This window comes from Dipodomys spectabilis, unplaced genomic scaffold (genome assembly GCF_019054845.1).
Source record: "Dipodomys spectabilis isolate Male_0828 unplaced genomic scaffold, ASM1905484v1 ptg000001l, whole genome shotgun sequence".
NCBI lineage: Eukaryota > Metazoa > Chordata > Mammalia > Rodentia > Heteromyidae > Dipodomys > Dipodomys spectabilis.
In genome coordinates, this window is record NW_024870678.1 from 21,883,885 (window position 1) to 21,905,014 (window position 21,130).

At 34.6% G+C, this 21,130-nt stretch overlaps 1 protein-coding gene across 2 annotated transcripts in view; it reads right to left on the reverse strand.

Annotated features, from left to right (window-relative positions):
- Hbs1l (HBS1 like translational GTPase) overlaps positions 1-21,130 on the reverse strand; it is a 69,656-nt gene that overhangs the window by 35,717 nt on the left and 12,809 nt on the right. The window contains exon 5 of one of the 2 annotated variants that reach the window (XM_042668278.1): positions 17,902-20,061. The exons of the other annotated variant lie outside the window; for it this stretch is intronic. Within the exon in view, the coding sequence (XP_042524212.1) occupies positions 18,605-20,061 (1,457 nt within the window). The 3' untranslated portion in view covers positions 17,902-18,604. Of the gene's footprint in view, positions 1-17,901; positions 20,062-21,130 lie in introns of those variants that run through there. 2 annotated transcript variants of the gene reach the window in all.

The following is a 21,130-nucleotide window of genomic DNA, read 5'->3' on the forward strand; positions in this document are numbered from 1 at the left end:
ACATCCATTTATCCTCTTTAGTTCTGAAATTTTAGATTACAGAATCAACAAGTGCTAGGATAAATGATTACCACACGATAGTAAAACAAAGTGGGCTTCAACCCAAATTTTTCATTTGCTTAGGAAGTATGCAAATAAATTTCAAGAATTTAAGGGTACATAACAACAAAAGAATGATCTGGTAACAAAAATCCACTGAGACTTACCATCTGCCAAGATGATATGAACTTTGGGAAGTAAATGTGAATTTTATTTAACATTTTGATCTGTGTGTTAAGTTCCAGTCACTTGATTAACCAAAACATTTTAAACTGCATAAAAATACTGTATGCATGTTTTCTGAATGTCAAATAAAACAAATCAAGTCTTTTTTCAATCTGATACTAAAGTTTGAACTCAGGGACTCATACTTACTCAGCTTGCTGGCTGGGCTCATAGCCTACTACCATTTGAACCAGGCCTTCAGCCTAGCTTTTTGCTGATTATTTTGGGATGGAATCTTTTGAAATACGATGCTTTAGATCTTAGCTTCCTTAGTAGGTAGGATTAAAGTTATGAGCTACTGGCATCTGCCTAAAAAAATCACTTTTTGATAGATTTCCATTAGCTCATATATTTCTAAGGAATGTAGGAAAAATGAAGGTGAGTTATAAATGCAACTTCATTGAACATATATATTCTTACCAAATAAGAATTCCAAAGCCAGGAATATCATCATACTGTACACTTTAAAACTACTCAAACCATAGACTGTGTAATGGATTGTAAAGGCGAGATTGAAGGGAGAGCATAAAGATGGTTAATGAGAGCAATAGAGGAGATCTGAATGGATACAAAAGGTGAGAGAACAGTCCCCAGATTTTTCTTGCAAGGAAGAAAGGGAGGATGGTGATGCCACTACCAAATATGAAATACATTCCCTGGAATGGAGAGAAGTCTTAGCTTCTCTTAGATTTTCATTCAGTGCAAGATTACAGCAGGTGGACCCATAGAGAACTCTGCTATGATATGTCAGTTACAAATAACTGTGCCAGTAGTTTGAACACTACTACCAAAGACTTTATAACATTGCTCAGAAACTATCCTGGGTCTTTAGAGAGTTTGTCAGGTTAAATTATAACGTGTTTTTATCACTGGAAACACAAATATGGCTAATAATCTCTGTTTTCAGGTAATTTTCATTCTGACAAATGTGATGGACACTGAGATAAACAAATAGAAAATAACACAGGGAAGTTAGGAGAACTTTGTAAGAGATCATAAACATTCTAATTATAGCAGAGCAAGTAAATAGCACAGACAATGAATAAAAGGGGTCAGGAAACATACACAATCCACTAACAGAAGATGAGGAAGTAAATGTTAGGAACAAAAAGTCAAAAACAAGTGACTGCTAACTAAGACTCTTAAACTAGATGTTAATACTGACACACTGGATCTGAGATTCCTTTAGGATAGATATATGCACAGAGATACATACACAACAGCCATATAATCAGGTCTGCAGAACAAATGTGAATACCATTAAAATACTGGAAAAAAAGTCAACACTTAAACAGCTTACAGAAACTGGAAGATGAGAAATCAGCCAAAGAGGAAACTCCAATAGTCAATAAGGAGCCATAGAAAATAAGTATTCACCTTCCTTGTGGAATCCTTATATAAAATCAATTTTATATATTTTCAGGTTGGAAATCCTTTTAGGTAGTTCTGTCCAAGCCATTACTATAAAGATGGAAATCTCAAGTACAATTTCAAGATCACTCTTTTAAAACTCCAGGTCCTTTTACACTCCCTTGTCTTCTAATTGCAATTCCTCAGATATATGGACGTAGTTTCCCATGATGACTAAACCAGGGTCATTATGAAGCTAAATGTTCACAAAAAATTATAACTCAAGTACCTCAGAAAATTAAAATCTTTTGTCCAGATCCTGATTTTGTGCATTTAGTGAGGCTAGTTATGCTTAGTAACTACTCAAATATTTCTGAAAAATTAATGTTAAAATCAATTATTCTGCCAGAAACAGGTATCTCATGCCTGTAATATTACTACTCAGGAGGCTGAAATCTGAGGATCCAGGTTCAAAGCCAGTCCAGGCAGGAAAGTTCGTGAGACTCCTATCTCCAATAAGCCATCAGAAAACCAGAAGTGGCGCTGTGGCTCAAGTGGTAAAACGCTTGCCTTGAACTAAAGAGCTCAGGGACAGTGTCCAGGCCCAGAGTTCAAGCCCCTTGACGAACCAAAAAAAAAAACAAAAAACAAACAAAACCCTGATTAAGTTTAATATGTACACTTCAAAAATCTAAGAATATATTGCATCTAGTTAGAGATCATCCTCTGCTTAACAAAGAAAAAGATTCTGCCTAATACAATCTGAATCTCCAGTGGAAAACTAGAAGGGCAATAAGCTTGTCGTCCTCTCATTGTAACACATCTTCTTCACCCTCAGGATGTAAGATATACCATCATAATCTGCTACCATTTTAAACCAACGTAAATATCATAAGTTGCCAAAAAATTTAGCTAAAGAACTAAATGAGATAATTTAAGTATGAAAGGCTTTTTGCTATCTATTATCATGTACCATATATTATAAAAATAATAAAAATGTCACCTTTTACCTCTCCAACTAGTATGTGAAAATCAGGTTAATTTTATATATTATATACATATTTTTTATTTAGTTTATTTTTTTGTTGCTCATGGGGCCTCAATTCTGGGTCTGGGCACTGTCCCTCAGCTCTTCAGCTCAAGGTTAGCGCTCTACCACTTGAGCCACAGCACTTCCAGCTTTTTCTGCTTATGTGGTACTGAGGAATCGAACTCAAGGCCTTACGGATACAAGGCAAGCACTCTACCAGTGAGCTACCTTCCCAGCCCTATAGCCATATATTATGTTATATTATATGTTTATATTTCCATTAAAGAAAGATGACTTGTATATACTAAGCATTCATATATTTAATAAAAAATTATTTTTTATGGAGAAAAAGTTAACATGTCATATAACCCAGTGATTCTCAGCTTGGTCAAAGTAGCAGTTCAAAAGAACTCAGAACCTTGCTTCTTCCTTCTTGAAAATCATTGTCACTGGTAGACACTGATGCTGACAGGCATCATTCTGTGTCTCAGGTATCACGGAACAGGAAAGAAAAAAGACAGAGAACTACTTAACTGGCATAAAAAGATTAACTAGTTCATAACTATCAACATTAGAAGTCAATAAACTAGTTAAAATTACTTATAAGGTTTGTATCCTTATAAATCATACTTAAAATAACCACTTAGCCTGTAAAGTGAGAGTAATCCACCTACCTAACTTCTAAACACCAACTGAAAATGCATATACATTTTAATACTTTCATCAGCATAAATACAGTGCTACAAATGAAAACTGTTACTTAGGAAGTAACAGTTGCTCTTAAACCTAATCAAAGCAACCAAGGTAGTATGTGTCTTCATATAAAAATCCATAAGCAAAATGTAGTATATATTACAAAGGACAAGATTCAAAAGTAAACTTGTGGTATTAAGTAATTTCATTTGGGTAGAGTTTAGTGGTAGGAATACTTGTTTAGTATGCATGAACCCCTAGGTCTGATTCTCAGCACTGCAAAACAAAACAAAAATATGAGCATAGAATAGTATTGCAGAACACTAGTTTCTGCTTTTAATTGAAAATGCCTACTTCGAATTGGGATTTAAAACTTGATTACATATAGTGCAAAGGAACACCTAGGATGCAAAACTATTTGTACAATACAATCTTAAAGAAACAAAAGAGCAGAAAAATCACACTGGAAGAAAATATGGCAAAAAAAAATAGTATGATTTTTCTCTTTAGGTAAACCATGGAGGCTTTTTCCTCCTTTTGGCTTTTGAATGGTTTTACTTTGTAATTCAGGCTGGACTCATCCTCCCCAGTGCAGAGATTTTTTTTTTCCCTGCTTCTACATTTAGAATATATTACTTTAACATTGTAGAAGGGTAATTTGAAAGAAGGAAAGAAGGAAGGAAGGAAGGAAGGAAGGGAGAGAGGGAGGGAGGAAGGAAAGAAGGAAGGGAAGGATAGAAGGCATGGAGGAAAGGAACGAGGAAGGGAGATTTGTTCTACTTATATGGCTTAACATTCACAATAAACTCCTTTAATTTCAGACAAATTGTCAACTTAGTCATTCAGATCAAAACTTCTTGACTTTAAAAAACATGATTTTGAAGGTGTTGAGGGGATTTCCAGGAAAGTACATTTCTTGACAGTACACATACATACATACATACATACATACACACACGAATAAGGTATTTTAAATTTCAAAGAAATCAGTGTGAAAATCTTGAAAACTACTTGAAATAAATCATTTCATTGAATCTACACATTAAAATTCTAGTTAGAAAGTGTCCATTAAGAAAGCACACAAATATTCCAACCTCATTCTTCAAGGAAATAGAAGAGACAATTCCAAAAATTCATATGGAACAATAAAAGACCCCGAATAGCAAAAACAATCCTTAACAGAAAGAACAGTGGTGGAGGAATATCAATACCAAATTTCAAACTCTACTATAAAGCCATAGTAATCAAAACAGCTTGGTACTGGCACAAGAACAGACCTCAGGACCAATAGAATAGAATTGAAAACCCAGAAATGAACCTACAGACCTAGAACCATCTAATCTTTGATAAGGAAACTAAAAAAATAGAATGGAGGAAAGACAGCCTCTTCAGTAAATGCTGCTGGCAAAATTGGTTAATTACTTGTAGAAATCTAAAGCTAGATCCTTATATATCACCCTGCACCAGAATCAACTCCAAATGGATCAAAGACCTCGGAGTCAAAGCAGACACTCTGAAAACATTACAGGATGGAATAGGAGAAACCCTAGGTCTTGTTGGCACAGGCCAACAAGAGACCCAGAAACACAACAAATCAAAGAAAGGTTGGAAAAATGGGATTGCATGAAATTCCGCATGGCAAAGGACACAGCTAGCAAGATCAATAGAAAGCCCACAGATTGGGAGAAGATCTTCACTAGCCATACAACAGACATATACTTGGAACTCAAAATATACCTGGAACTCAAAAAATTAAATCCCCCTACAACAAATCTTCAAAGAAACAACTGTCCAATAAATAAGTGGGCTAAAGACTTAAAGAGAAACTTCTCTGAAGAGGAAAGGATGGCCAATAAACAATGAAGAAATGCTCAAGCTCTCTAGCCATAAAAGAAATGCAAATCAAAACAACATTGAGATACCACCTCACCCCAGTTAGAATGGCTATAATCAAGAACTCTAATAACAACAGATGCTGGAGGGGATGTGGACAGAAGGGAACCTTACTGCATTGTTGGTGGGAGTGTAAACTTGTTCAACCACTTTGGAAAGTAGTATGGAGGTTCCTCAAGAGACTCCACATAGAGCTTCCCTATGACCCAGCAATCCCACTTTTGGGCATTTACCCAAATATTCACAAACAAGACCACACTAAAGATACCAGCACAATTATGTCTGTTGCAGCATTATTTACCATAGCTAAGATATGGAACCAACCCAGATGCCCCTCAGTAGATGAATGGATCAAGAAAATGTGGTATATATACACAATGGAATTCTATGCCTACATCAGAAAAAATGACATTGCCCCATTTGTTAGGAAATGGAAAGACTTGGAAAAAATTATATTAAGTGAAGCAAGCCAGGCCCAAAGAAAATAGGTCCCATGGTTTCCCTTATTTGCAATAACTAGTATATGTCTGAGTCAAGCAGAAAAGGTCAGATAAGTTGATGTTAGGGAAATGAACCCTAAGATATGTATTCAAGTGTTTTTTCTTTCATACAATTGTTTCTAACACATAAGATTATTTCTTTGTTGCTTTGTATGTCCCTCCCCCACGGTATAGTATAATCCCTGCTTTCACTGTATTTGATGTTGTTATAATTTGTGGAGGGGAAGGGAAAAAACAATCGTTTAAATAGGGATACAGGTGGACCCACTGCAACAATGAGACTTACAAGTCGCTATGTTGAAAAGGAACTTTACAACTTGGTGGGGGGGGGGGGGGGGAAGGCTGGGGGGAGGGGGGGTGGAAGAGTGGAAGAGGATCCGCAGAGATGGGAAGGGGAAACAAAGGAGGAGGCTACAATGCTTGATAAGAAATGTACTCATTATCTTGCCCATGTAATTGTAACCCCTCTGTAAAGTATTTTCACAATGAAAAAAAAAAGAAAGAAAGCACACAAACCAGGAAGTGGTGCTGTGACTCAAGTGGTAGAGTGCTCGCCTTGAGCTGAAGAGCTGAGGAATAGCTCTCAGGCTCAGAGTTCAAGCCCCATGACCGACAAAAAAACAAAAAACAAGAAAGCACACAAACCAGACTACAGAGAATAGGTCATTTCCTTCAATAGAACAGTTGCACTGAGATGTATTCTTAAGTAAGAACTACTTACTTTCATAAACCAATTATAGAATAAATTCCTCATTAAGTCCATTATGCAGCACCAATCTCTTATCAGAGAAAAGAACCCAAATATATTCAGTGGGACTAGCATTTAACTTTATGTAAATATTACTGAACCATTACATTTTTAAAATTAAAAATGCAAATAGATTTTAACTACTTCATTTTTAAAAATAAAAAACATACACAGATTGGGTTATAAGCCTTGACACAAAATGTCCATTTAGTAAATACAATAAATTTAAACTGTGACTATTTTACAGCCACAAGAATTTCCACTACTTGGGCTGGGAAGGTGGCTCAGTGGTAGAGCACTTGCCTTGCATGCCTGAGGCCCTGGGTTCGATTCCTCAGCACCACATAAGCAAAAAGAAAAAAGCCAGAAGTGGTGCTGTGGCTCAAGTGGTAGAGCGCTAGCCTTGAGCTCAGGCCCCATAACCGGACCCTCCCCACCCACAAAAAAAAGAATTTCCGCTACTTCAAGACTTGGAAAATAAAGGCAATAATACTGTGGCATCAGCAACTTTCTTTTAAAAGTTTGTCTGGGGGCTGGGAAGGTGGCTCAGTAGTACAGTGCTTGCCTAGCATGCATAAGGCCCTGGGTTCAATTCCTCAGCACACATAATCAGAAAAAGTCAAAAGTGGTGCTATGGCTCAAGTGGTAGTGCTAGCCTTGAACTGAAGAGCTGAGGGGCAGCGCCCAGGGTCATGAGTTAAGGCCCCACTCCCTCCCCCGACTGATAAAAAAAAAAAAAGTTTGTCTGTTGGTGAGGGGAAGGGAAATAACAAAATGCCAAAACAAGGGTACAGGTTGACCCACTGTAACAATGAGACATACAAGACACTATGTTGAAAACAAACTTTACAACTTGGGTATGGAGGAGTTGGGGAGGAGAGAAGGGCTAGTACAACTGGAACCCCTCTGTACAGTATCTTTACAATTAAAAAAACTGCAAATATTACTGCTGTGAAATTTGTGTTATACCAGAAATAAGACAATCTAAAACATAAAGCCTTCTTACCAAAAGACACAAATGCTTAAAAAAAAAAACCTAGATAGACACATTGATGTTTTTCAATGTTCTGCCTTTGTCTATTTCACTTTACTCTAAATTCTAAGAGATATTCTATATATCTTCATGGTATCTGTGCTCCTTTAAATTACAGAGGAACAGTATTGAGAGTTTCAGGTCATGAAACCAGTTAAGACACTGAACATCTAGAGAAATGAGGAGAGATAAAAATCTCAAAGTTTACCTCACTGAAAATCAGAACCCCTGTTCTGATTTTACAAGAACCTTGTGGAAATTTTCAAGAAAAGGATCTATCTAGCAAGAGATAATAAACAAAAATTAAATTGTATTAATCAAACTTAAAAGACATTGAGTTTTATTTTAGGAAACAAGTATGTTTTAATGACCCTAAAAGCATTAAAATATAGATACATGGGTTTTTTCATAAATTCAACCTATTTTTTTTTTTTTTGTCTCCAGAGGTGGTGATGAAATCCAAAGCCTCATGCATGCTGGACAAAGAATCTACTCAAATACTACATCCTAAGCTGCACATGACAGAGAAAGGCTACTGTATTTTTTAAATCCTAAGCAAATTTAAGTTTTAAAAGATAATAATAGGTCCCTGTGTATTTCTGCATATAATACACTGTCACCAAACGCTGTCTTAAATTCTTATGTGGGACCAAGAGTGATTCCTAAATAATTTAGAAAGACTTGGCAACAGCACCAATTTCCAGAAAAAATTCTATAGTGGCAAGTATCGTTTTTATGTAAAGTAATTATTAAAGGGAAGGCAAGAGAATCTGGTATTGCTTTATGAGGCTTTTATACTGTAGACATTGCTGAGTGAAAGATAAATCATTATAATACTAAGTAATATTATCTGGATAATAGATAAAATTATATATTACACTAGGTAATATTACATATCACCATTTTAAAGACCCTAAACCTCAAAATAAATCCAATCATGAATGAAGGTAATGCAGATAACAAATGATAGAGGTAGGTAGAAAATGATGTTCCCCAATTTCAGAGCTACCACCCCTTCTGCTTCACTACACACTACCATTAGTCGTAACTGAACTCAGACCCAAGTTCAGTTAGAACTTAGTAGAACTTGGGTTCTGAGTTCAGTTACCACTTCCTAGGCATTTTCTATTTGCAAGATACTGTGCTAGCTGTATCATATGAATTTTCTTCTAGGACCCTGTAAGGTAGACACAATTTTCTATGGATAAGATAAATGGTATGTTTGGCAACATTAATCTGTAGTAGTATGAATGAACTATGGATACCACTTATAGAACACATGGGTGACTTGGCATAACAGGGCCAAGAAAAACTGCATAATTTATCTGATTCTGTCCACCTATTAGTGAAAACTTCAATTCAAATATAAAATGCTTTGCTGTAATATAATTATCCTTTTCAAGATGTCACCAAGGCTATTATTTTAATTAAATCTAAGAAGTAAACTTGTACTTTCTGGAGGGTAGCCTCACTTTATGTCGTCCTACAAGCCTTAAAAATATTCTGATTATTTTTTTCAGCCAATATCATTGTGGAACTATTTTTATAATGTCTTTTATAATTGAGAATGTATAAATGTGTTTATAATAATAAATTTATAATAATAATTTTAAAACTTATAAAAGTTCCTCTGATAGGTATTTGGGCAAATAAAATAGCTAAACACACAGAAATGGAATATAATATCTAAACTTATTAGCATTATAAGAGGAATATATCCTTTATGTAGAAATAAAGTATGACTATTTTTATCTTTAAGTAGCTATACATGGGTTTTTCAACAAGTCAATTTATAAGTACATCTTGACAAACATCACCCCTTCCATAATTCCCATAAAATTTTTGTATTTTATATACAAATGTATGTATATATAAGAAAATAACGCCTAACAATATAAAGGCATTGGAAATTCAAAAAAATTCTCTTCAGATTCTAATTTTTCTCTTAATAATCATGTGAAATAAGGCCAAAGCTTATTTCTACCCACCTCAGATTGCTAGAATGAGCCAATAAATACATACAAAGTATGATATTCAATATTCAATTGGTATTCAATACATTATTAACTAACTTCTGTCTTCCCTTAAGAGATAGCAGCTCTCAGAAAAGAAAATTTTACATGCAGTCAAAAAAAAAAAAAAAAGAAACACGTAACATGTTCAGAGTGAAAGCAGTTGGCTGTTATTTGGTATTTCTACAAAATCAGAGAAAAGAGCCTATGCCTTAATTTTATACTGCCAATGCTAGCACATTTGGGGGATAAAAAGGGAATATGCAATGTATGCTGGCCAAACGGAATCAGTTTGTCATCTTCTTCCAATATATCTCCTTGCTAAAATACGTAGTAACGCTTAGCATATTAACAAGCATTCAAAAATACTGTTCATTAAATGTAATTGTCTTAGCATAAAATAAGTACATACAAATGTATATAATTATAATTTGTAACGTTTTTCAAGTCCAAGATAACATTTATGTAATTAATATATGATACTAGATATTGATGAAGAAGCTCCTTTAACGGCATCTAAAGCAAAGTATTTTTAAACTGGGTAATTAGTGCTTCAATTTTTCCAGTGTAGGTGTATATACAAAGAGAATCTTAAAACCTATCTGAGAACATTCTGAACTCAAGTTTTTTTCACTGAAATCAACCACTTCCTTTCAAAAAGCCCACATAATTTTAAGCAGAAAGCCAATTAATTCTGAAGTTATCTTTACAAGAAATATAAAATTCCTCTAACTGCTTCAACAAAAATACATACTATAATATAAAATTCCTCTAACTGCTTCAACAAAAATACATACTAATTTTTTCAGTGATTTTTTCAAAGAAAATGTACTTTAAAAGGGAAATCAAATACATTTTTAATATTGTATAAGATGACTAAAGATGAAATACATTTTAAGTGCATTTAAAAGTTCATATAGAATTAAAATTATTACAGTATATCCTACTAAAAATCATTATAATAGCAAGATTTACTCTCTAAAGAGAAGGATAAAAAAGGGAGACAGAAGAGGCTGTATCTCCTCATATAAATCTATGGTTACTATCTCATTTGGTGACTCCGATGACATCCAACAAGATGATAGACACATGAGAATAGATAAGGAGAAAAATATTATCTGGTTCCCAACTATTCCCAACTCTACTTCATCCTTTTCGACTCTTTTCTAAGGAAAAAACTGTATCAGAAACCCTCAATGTGAAATTGTGATTTAAGTTGTAAATAACACTAGATAATCAAATTGTAATATATATAAAATGTAGTTTGTTTAACATACAAAAAAGTAACTACATCCTAAAATAAAATTAGACTCATTTTCTAAATAAAAGCTTTACTTGAAAACTCAAGATACTGTTCAAAAAGAAATGTACTCAATACCTGACTAACGGTAACCCCCTGTACATCACCTTTACAATGAGAGATTTAGTATAAGCAAATTTGTATTACTTAAAGAAAATCCATCAATAATAGTACCTCAACTATGAAGAATATTGAGGTATTCATTCTTTTTTCAAAAAATACGCTACTTGTGATATAAACTAAATTCTGTCCATCTCTCCATTTTGGGTATCTGAATGAATTTTTAAATTAGTGTAGCTTTTTATTTTTGTTAAACTTTAATATTTTGTAGGCTGTCTTGTCTTTTTTCTCTCCTTTATCATGGATGTTTAATAATATCCAAACATCCTTGGAGAAAGTACTTCCTTCATAGATGCCAAAGACTTACTTGGACAACATTAAGCATTACATTATTATTAAAAGGTTTTCTAGTATTGATCTACCTTATCATACTGAAATTTCTCTAGTTCTGTTTTTAAGATGTTCTTCTGTGAGTTTGGCAGGTACACATACATACTCCTATAAAACTCATGAAAATTAAACCAGAAAAAAAAAAAGCAAAGATTAAGAATAGGTATTTTTGTTTTTGTTTTTGGGGAGAGGTGGGGGACAGCATGAAGTATATGGACAGGACAGCCAACCTCATTCATTATAGAAATATTTAAGAAAATGAAAAACTTTTTCAATTATCAGGTTTTTATAATACTAAAACATCCTTTTCTGCAAAAGTATAAGCAGAAACACATAATCTGGTGAGAAGGAAATTAGTAAAACCTTTATTAAAGGCAATTAGGCAACAGCATCTATTTTAAAAAAAATGTAGGCGCACGTTCAGTATCTAGAAACATGGGTATTTGGTTAGTATTGTTATCAACAGCAATTGGAGACAGTTAAAATTGTTCACTCACAGGCCTGGTTTTATACATCATGGTACAACAACAAATAATATAATTCTATGCAACTGTGACTGACATTGATCTAAAAGCTGATATATTGAATAGTACAGAAATAAAAAGAGGTTCTAGTATCTTTTGTGTAAAAATATGCAGCTGTGTTCACGTTTAGTGTGCAAATAAAGCTCCCAGAAAAATGTTCATATTGTAACAAGCCTGTACATAACACACACACAGATAATAGTGCTGTGAGGGACAATAAAACAGGATGACTACAGAGAGAGAGGGATTACAATTTCAGTGGGGGAAATAAAAGAAATACAGTAAACCATGAGTATCCATAGAAGGTCCCCTACCTCCCAATTGAGAATAAATTATCTGAATTCCAATCTAGAAAGTGATCAACTGTGGGGAAAAGGAAAGCAGGCACTATAGAAAAAGAGGAAGCTTAGGGAGAGTTGTTCAGGTGAGTTTGCATCTAGGGATCACCTTCAGAAACAACTTCAGAGAGGCTTAGGAAATATGAGAGAATTTGACCTACGATTTAGAATGATTTCTCTGACTATAATTCATAAAGTACAAACTGAAAAGTCAAAAGACCAATTAAGTGTTCAGTAATTCCATCAAAATAAAATGCACTTAAAAGACAAAGTATAGCAGTAAAGATGCAGAGGTTGGCTAGCTGCTGGGGCTCACACATGCAATCCTAGCTACTCAGGAGGCTGAGATCTGAGGATTGCAGTTCAAAGCCAACCCGTAGGACTCAGAGCTCTAATAAACTATTCAGAAAAAGCAGGAAGTGGTGCTGGGGCTCAAGTGGCAGAGCATTAATCTTGAGCAAAAGAAACCCAGGTCCTGGATTCGAGCCCTAGGACCAGCAAAACAATTAAAAGATGCAAAAGTTGGAGGAGTGTCTATGCTTGTAATTCCAGCTTGAGAGCTGGAGGTAGGAGGATCACAGTCAGCCAAATACTGAAGAAAAATAATAAACTAAAGCAAAAAGGGGCTGGGGGCTTGAGTCTCCAGTATTTCCTAAAAGAAGTAAAAACTGGTCAGCAGTGGGCTAAACAATGCATGTGCATCCTTATTACTCATATATTAAAAGTCTGCATGTTCAGACTCACACCTATAATCTTAGCTACTCAGGATGCTGAAAATCAAGGTTCTTATGTGTGCTTACATGCTTATGTGTGTACAAAAACATTTACTTAGTTATAAATACATTAGTTATAAATACAAGTAACAGGAATAGTCATCTAGTGAGCAGTGAGTGAGGAAGCTAAGAATGATGGATGATGGTGCTTTTCTGGTTTGGGCAACTAGAAGACAATTATATTAGCAAGATGGGGAAAGAGACAATGGCAGTCTGAATGAGGAAAAACAATGATGCCACTTTCAAGTGTGTCATGTTATACATGACACAATGTGTTAAACATGGCTGTTTTTCCATGTCCACACCCACTCTCCCCTTCATCATGTTCATACCCACCCTTCTCCTCCTTCATCAGGTGTATCTCCTGCATCCAAATTCTTTTTTCGTTAAGATATACAATACAAATCAGTCAGGGCAACATCAGAAATGCAATCTTATCAATTCTACTCTCCACTGTCATTTCTGAATTATGCCATCAATACTCACCAAAATATATTTGGTAATTAATGGAAGTTCTGTGAAGTGCTTTATAATCATACCTGTAACAGCAGCTTCAAGGAAGGTTAAGATCTGGAAGAACATGGTCCTAGGCCAGCCAGATAGAAAAGTCTACAAGAATCCATCTCAACAGAAGAATGTAGGCATGGGGGCACATTCATACCATCCCAGCTATATGGGAAGGAAAAAATAGGAGGATTGTACTCCATAGGTAGGCAAAGGAAGGAGTCAATGCCCCTATCTTAAAACAACCAGCACCTAAAAGGACTGGAGATATAACTCAGCAGTAAAGCACCTGCTTAGCAAATCCAAGGCACCAAGTTATCTGTACCAGCAATAAATAAATAAATAAAAATTAGGTGTTCCAATGAGAATCATAAAATGTAAATATATAAGTATCAGTGGTTCACATCTGTAATCCTAGACATTCAAGGGGCTGGTTGAAGATCAAGGTTTAAAGCCAGCTTGGGCAGTTAAGTCTGTGAGACTATTATCTCCAATCTCCAATAAACAACCAAAAAAGCTGAAAGTGAAGCTATGGCTCAAGTTATCACTTGAGCAAAAATGCTCAAGAAAGTGCCCACATCCTAAGTTCAGGACCCAGGACCAGCACCAGAAAAAACAAAAAATGTTCACAACCAGATGGTTTGTGAATTTGTTTATAGAAACATAGAACAGTACTTTCTAAATAAATTACCAAAATACCATTCTGAAATATCAGGTTTATATAGAAACTTCTAATGGATAAATTATGTTGGTACACTTGCTTAGTAAACCTTAAATATAATTTCTTTAAATGTAGCTTTTATAAAATTGTACACCATCAAATTATCACAAGTCATTTACAGACTAAAAATTAAAATTATATACTCACATTGAGCTATATGTAATTACACGTATACAGGTCAACGAAAATTAGAAATTCCCTGTCCAGTTGACACTTCTTGTCTGTATATATTCCATTGATTATAAAAACAATAGAAAACAACTTGAAAGGTACCATAAAACTGATTTTATAATAAAATATAGTTTAGTGAACACAAAACACAAAGTCTTCAGATATACAATTCTATTTCAATGTACAATGATCCAAATATAGATTTATAGTCAATACAAAAGGTAACAATCACATAAGAAATTCATTTCTTTCTTAACAATTCTTAAGAACTACCCATTACATGCAAAGAAAAACATATTACCAATTTCATCCTTGCTGTGACAGACAGCTGCATGGCTTCCTAGTGAGTATTAAATATAAAACACTGAGAAAGGTTCTACTAGAAAAAAACATTAAAAGTTCAAGAAAGAAAGACTCAAAGCTAAAGTTTGAAAAGTAGGTCAGAAGGCCAGCAATCAGGAAAGAGGGAAAAGGCAAGAGAAAAAAGAAAGTATTCTTACAGAAATAAAATTCTAGTTCCTAGTAGTGAGTTGTAAAAAGAACGGTATCGAAAAAGTCTACTAAAGACTTTAGAATAAAAAAGGACAAAACATCCATGAACAGCATTATATCTTTAAAATGATGAAAGGTGAAAATGGTTACTTCTAAGTACTGTTTATTTCATTTAGAATATAATTATATTTCTATTTCTGAAGTCAGATATGAATGCATTTTACCACATGCAAAAACTGGCTAGGCTTCTGAAAACTGAAATACAAATTAAAGTAAACCCAAAACACTCAGCATAGCTGAACTACCAAAGACTGCAACCAGTCAATGAACAGCAGCTGGGCAGAGCATATGCGCTTAATGCCAATAACCAGTGTCCCAAAGAGTATGTTTATGAACAAGTGGGCACTTGTCCTTTTACCAAGAGTCAATGACCAAGAGGAAGTGAGGAGTTGTTTTGGCTCCACTGTTAAGAGTTTTAGAGACTGTAACATTTCCTTAGTCATGGACCCCTATCAGGTACATGCTTTACAGAACAACAGCCAAGAGAAGGAAAACAGAAATATTGTTGCTTTTCCCTTTTGCATTTATTCCTATCACACCAATTTTTTTTACCAATCTCCTAAGTGGTAGTTTCAATCCAAATCAGCCAACAAGGGGAGTTACATTTCATATTTCATAGTCTGCTTAAAATGTACTGTTCCTCTACTTAGAAATTAATTTGTTAGAAAGAAGGTAAAGGTACCTCAATGTGGGCTAAATCTTTGGGTTCATTTGACATAATCTATCAGAAATTATCATTTATAATACAATTTTTAATACAATTCACTTCTAAAATAGAAACTGCCTATACATAAATAGCTGATGTATCATACACATTTACAAAATGTGCTCGTTTACAAAAATGATCATGGTTTCAGACAAGAAAAACAAAGTCAGCGGTTACAGATAATCCAAATTTTAAAACTAATCATTAAATAGAGTTTATAACTTTTATGTTCTAAGTATATTATGTGCACTAACATCCACACAGTTAAAAGCACCACCTGAGGCCCTGAAACAGTGACTTACTACTTGGGAAGCAGAATGGCAGGTCTGTGATTCAAGGCTAGCAAAAAGTTAGATCTCATCTCAACAAAGCAGTTTGATGTGATACCACACATGTCATCCCAGCTTTGTGGGAGGACTATAGTCCAGGCCATCCCAAGCAAACAAAGTGAGACCCCACTTGAAAAATCAAAGTAAAAAGGGCTGGGAATGCAGCAAAGTAAAAGACATTTGCCTAAGAGAGAGAGAGAGAAGAGATAGGGAAGAAGGAAATGAAGACAGAGACAGACAGAGAGAGAGGAAAGAGAGAGAAGATTGAGGAGAAAGGAGGGAGAGAGGGAGGGAGGGAAAAAGGAAGGAGAGAAGGGGGAGAGAAGGAAGGAAAAGGGAGAGAAAAGAGGAAGAAAACCTGGAGCTGAGGCTATAAGCCAGTGGTAGAGAAACTCTTAGGCAAGGCCCTAGGGTTCAATCTCCAACACCAAAGAAGAAAAAACTAGAGAGAAGAAAAGAGAAATCATCTTAAATCAAGAGACATTTGGTCAACAAAAATGAAAGAGAATAGGTGAGAATGTTGGAAGGAGTGACACTGATCAAGATGCACTGTGTTCATTAAAAAAAAAAAATGTTAATTCAAAAGATCAAAAAAAAAAAGATTTCCACCAAAAAAGGAATGAAAATAATGGAGGGCTGGGAACATGGCTCAAGTAGAATACATACTTAGTAAGCACAGAGTTTATACTTCTGTACCACCCAAAAATGAAGATACAATTCCATCTTTTCCCACCAAAATATGTAACAAGATTATCAAAGAGCAAAAATATTGGAATGTCATTATGAAAATAAAATAATACAAAAAACATCATCAAAGGCAGAGTAAAATAGCTGCCAGAGAAAAATGTTTTCATTGGAAAAAGAGCAGCTATTTTATTCCCATTAAGAAATAACATTTTGCCGGGCGCCAATGGCTCACACTTGTAATCCTAGCTACTCAGGAAACAGATCTGAGAATCACAGTTCAAAGCCAGCCCAGGCAGTGAAGCCTGTGAAACTCTTATCTCCAATAAACCACCAGAAAACCGGAAGTGGCGCTGTAGCTCAAATGGTAGAGCACTAGCCTTGAGCTGAGCTGAGGGACAGCGCTGTAGCTCAAGTGGTAGAGAGCTAGCCTTAAGCTGAAGAGCTGAGGGACAGCGCCCAGGCCCAGAGTTCAAGTGGAGGGAGGGAGGGAGGGAGGGAGGGAGGAAGAAAGGAAGGAAGGAACATTTCAAGCCAGGCGCCGGTGGCTCACGCTTGTAATCCTACTCAGGAGGATGAGATCTGAGGATCACGGTTCAAAGCCAGCCCAGGCAGAAAAGTCCATGAGACCATTTATCTCCAATAAACCAATAGAAAACCAGAAGTAGTGCTGTGGCTCAAGCAGTAGAAGCTCGCCTTGAGCTGAAGAGTGCAGGGACAGCACCCAAGCCGAGTTCAAGCCCCATGACCAACAAAAAAAAGAAAAAAGAAATAACATTCATACCACTATAATTTTAAGAAATACTAATTCTACCTATATTATTTTATACATAACTTCATAATCCTAATTAGCAATTTAGTATTCCTGATATTTAGAATATTATTTGGACTTCTTATGTTTTTGTATTTTGTTTTGTTTTTTTTTTTACCCTAACCCTAACCCTAACCCTAACCCTATCCCTAACCCTAACCCTATGGACTTCTTATGTTTTTGATGAATGATTCTATTCTACCAATTTCTTTCTCTAAGATGTGATTCTGAATCACCTTGAGAATACACATCCCAACTACCATCACTCAGAGATCGACTCAGCAAGTCCAGAGAAAAGCATTTTGCAAACATTCTCCCAATGATTGTGACTGCTAGTTAAGAACTACCACTATAAAAGATGAATTACATATTCAGTCTCCTAAGTTGAAGGGTTCTCTTGGGGAGGCATCTTTGTAGGGCATATGACTGCCTGGAGCAAAAGAACTCCACATTTCACTAAAGAAAATGTTAAAGATATCTAGAAAATTGTCTATTCAAATAACATGCAACCATACTTCAAAACACTTTCCGTATATTTATTTTAAAGTGTACATTTAGGACAAACAGTTGAGAAAATATATAAAAATAATTTATGTTAATACAACCCCAGTATTTACATGGTCCCTTAAAAGATCTCATTTTATTGCCATCAAAATGTATTTCAACCACATCCATAACTGCTCTCAAAAGTCAAGAATTTCAATATTTTCTAAGAGAAAAGTTTAGTATTCATGTACAGTAAAATAATAAAACTAGGAATGATACAAATAATATTTTAAAATGTAATCATGTCCCAACTATGCTATGCCATATGTCCTAAAAATAATCTTCACCTTATAATAATCCCAAGCAGTTGTTCTGTTTAAGAAAAAGCACAAAATCTTTTATAGAAAAAATATATCACAAAAACTTATAAAGCTGAATTGCCAAAAAAGGAATCTGAGGTTCAATTTCACAATATCAAATTTTCATATGCACTATGTAAACATATTTTCACTATGGGCTATCAAATCAAAGCCAGTTATTACTGTAAGAAGATATAGTATAAAATATTTCTTCAGTGCAAAAATCCATATCAACTTATGTTATCAACTGACTTAAGACAATTTTAATAAAAATCGTAACTTGAATCCCATAATATGAAGTAATTCTAACAAAGACTTTACATTAATTTAAAATAAAAAGCTCTACAACAGTAACCAAGTTTTCCTTTAGTTACTATTCTCTAGAAAATGCTTTCTTTTGATTAGCTTTTACAATGTCATCAGGTGATGCTGATTTGAAGTCAAATGGTGTTATTGCTACAAGAGGACTTATTTCTTTGTCCTTTCCATCTTCAACTTGTCTATTATAACGAAAAGTCTTATACAGGTCAAGGGCATGCCGCTTGCCGCTTTTCAGTGGGTAACGAAGACACAATGTTGAAGCAAAAGCTGAAGGTCTAGCAGCAAGGGCCTTGGTCCAAGACAAAGAAAAAGGTGATTTCCTAGTCACACAGCCTTTATTGGTTTTCTTATCCTTAGCTGAATTGACATTTTTTCCTAACTTTGAACCTAGAACTTTAGTTCCTGGTGTTGGAGTAACAGATTGGTCAACTGTAGACTTTGGAACAAAATCTGAAGATTTTATCAGAACACTAAGGTCAATATTTGAATCAATTCCAGCAGGCCTTATTTCAGATAAATTGAGATCAAAAGAATCTTTCTTAATCTGAGAGTTATCTACATCAATTGTTTCTGCAATCAAATCAGAAAGTGACAAATTCTCAAGGTCTCTTGAGGGAGAAGCTTTACAAAATGCCAGTGATGACAGGGATCCTGTTAAGTCTGATATTCCAGTAGAAGACTGAGTACGATTTGCTAGTTGTGATAGGGGAAAGGATCCCAAACTTAGATCTGGGAAACTGGCAGACTGGTTGCAAAAATCAGATAAAGTATAGCACTGATTTGGGTTGTTTTCTTCATGTTTCTCAACCAGTTCAGTTAGGGATGGACTTCCATGCTGGGCAAAGTGTAAACTGTCATTTTTTAAACTGGAATTCTTGGCACTTGGTTCAACTAAAGAAACATTTCCAACCTCAGTCTTTTCAACGAGATTTAAATTGCCAAGTGTCATATTTTCCAATGAGCTAGTTAAGTGCAAAGGATTATTTAAAGTTCCCAAGCTGTTTTCTACTACGTTGCTTTGGAAATCAAGTACTGAACTGTTTTGAAAAGACAAATTGTTAGCTGTTCTATTCTCTCTCATTAAGGACTTTAAATCTGGTATCCCTTTAAAAACAAGATCATCTTTGGGAACACATTTGGATACATACGGTCTTAACAAATCAGTATCTACATTCTTCGAAAGGGGACTTTCCAGACTATCTGTGGATGATAATCCAACTGATGGCTGACTTTTACAAGAATCTCTTGGCATATCATGAATTAGGTCAGCTAGTGAAAGCTCTTTTGGTAACTTACATGATTCTAGTTTCTTTTCAATTTTAGGTCTGTCAAGTTTTTTTTTCCTATGAAGTGAATAGTTACTGGGAACAACTGAAGCATGATATGATCCATTCTTTGCTCCTAAGCTAGAAAAATCACATTTGCTATTCCAATCCAAATGATTCTCTGGTTGATGATAAGAACTTTGAACATTATCAGCTGAAACTTCAAAGGAAGGAAATAAGACTCCTTACCTTACAAAAGCCATTAATTTTCAGATGAATATGTTGACATTTGCAGAAGACAGTCACAGCAACCAAAAGAAAACATGAAATGAGGCATTTAATTACTAAATGCTTCTTTTGATTGGTATATGAATAAAGCAGTACTATTGTCTAACATTAAGTAAACATGGTAGAAATAATTAAGAATTACTTTTGTAAGGTATAATACAATATGGTACAGAATTACTTTGTTCACTAGCATATATTCATGTAAGTACCAACTCAATGTGTTAATTCTTACCAATTTCACAATGTGATGTCTTAACTAATTATTTGATTACCTGAAATTCAAAACATGAAAAAGCCAGCTTCTTTTTTCCTCTCTTTTTTTAATAACTTAAAAACAAACTAGGAAGTTGAAGTTGTACGTAGCTCAGTGGTAATGCATGTACTTAATATGCACAAGGCTCTAGGTTAAATCTACAGCCCCTGGTAGGGGGGTAGGGGACACTCTGTAATAGTTCCTGCTATGATCTGAGTTATATTATTAACACGAAGAACTTACATACTCATTCCCATATTGCTCAAGTAAAAAATGCACATCTGCTCACTCCTCAAGAAACTCTTATTGTATGGTAAATGATTAGACAAATTTTTGCTGTAATAAATGGCTAGCCTAGACATTACAAGGTATATATGCTGAGTTAACAAATTACTATGCTCTTACTAACAGAAACCATATCAATATAACTATGCCTCAGTTCCTTTATGTCTACTAAATTACAAATTTAAATCCTACAAATTTAAAAATGAAAGATTATTGCTTTTCTTAAGCATTAGTCAAGAAATGAAATTTAGGATGATATAGTATACTTATAGATTAATTATAATACATTATTTAACTATAGTATATCTAAAATGAAATTATATTTATACACGACAGGGAATTTTAAACATTAAGTATTTTAATTTCTCTTACTTCATTAGAGTTAAAAAAGCAACAATTAAATTCTCTAAGACACTAACAAGAAAGGAAAAAATGCATTCTTTTATTTGACTTTATTTCAATATGTTCTGTTAGTTATGCAAACAAG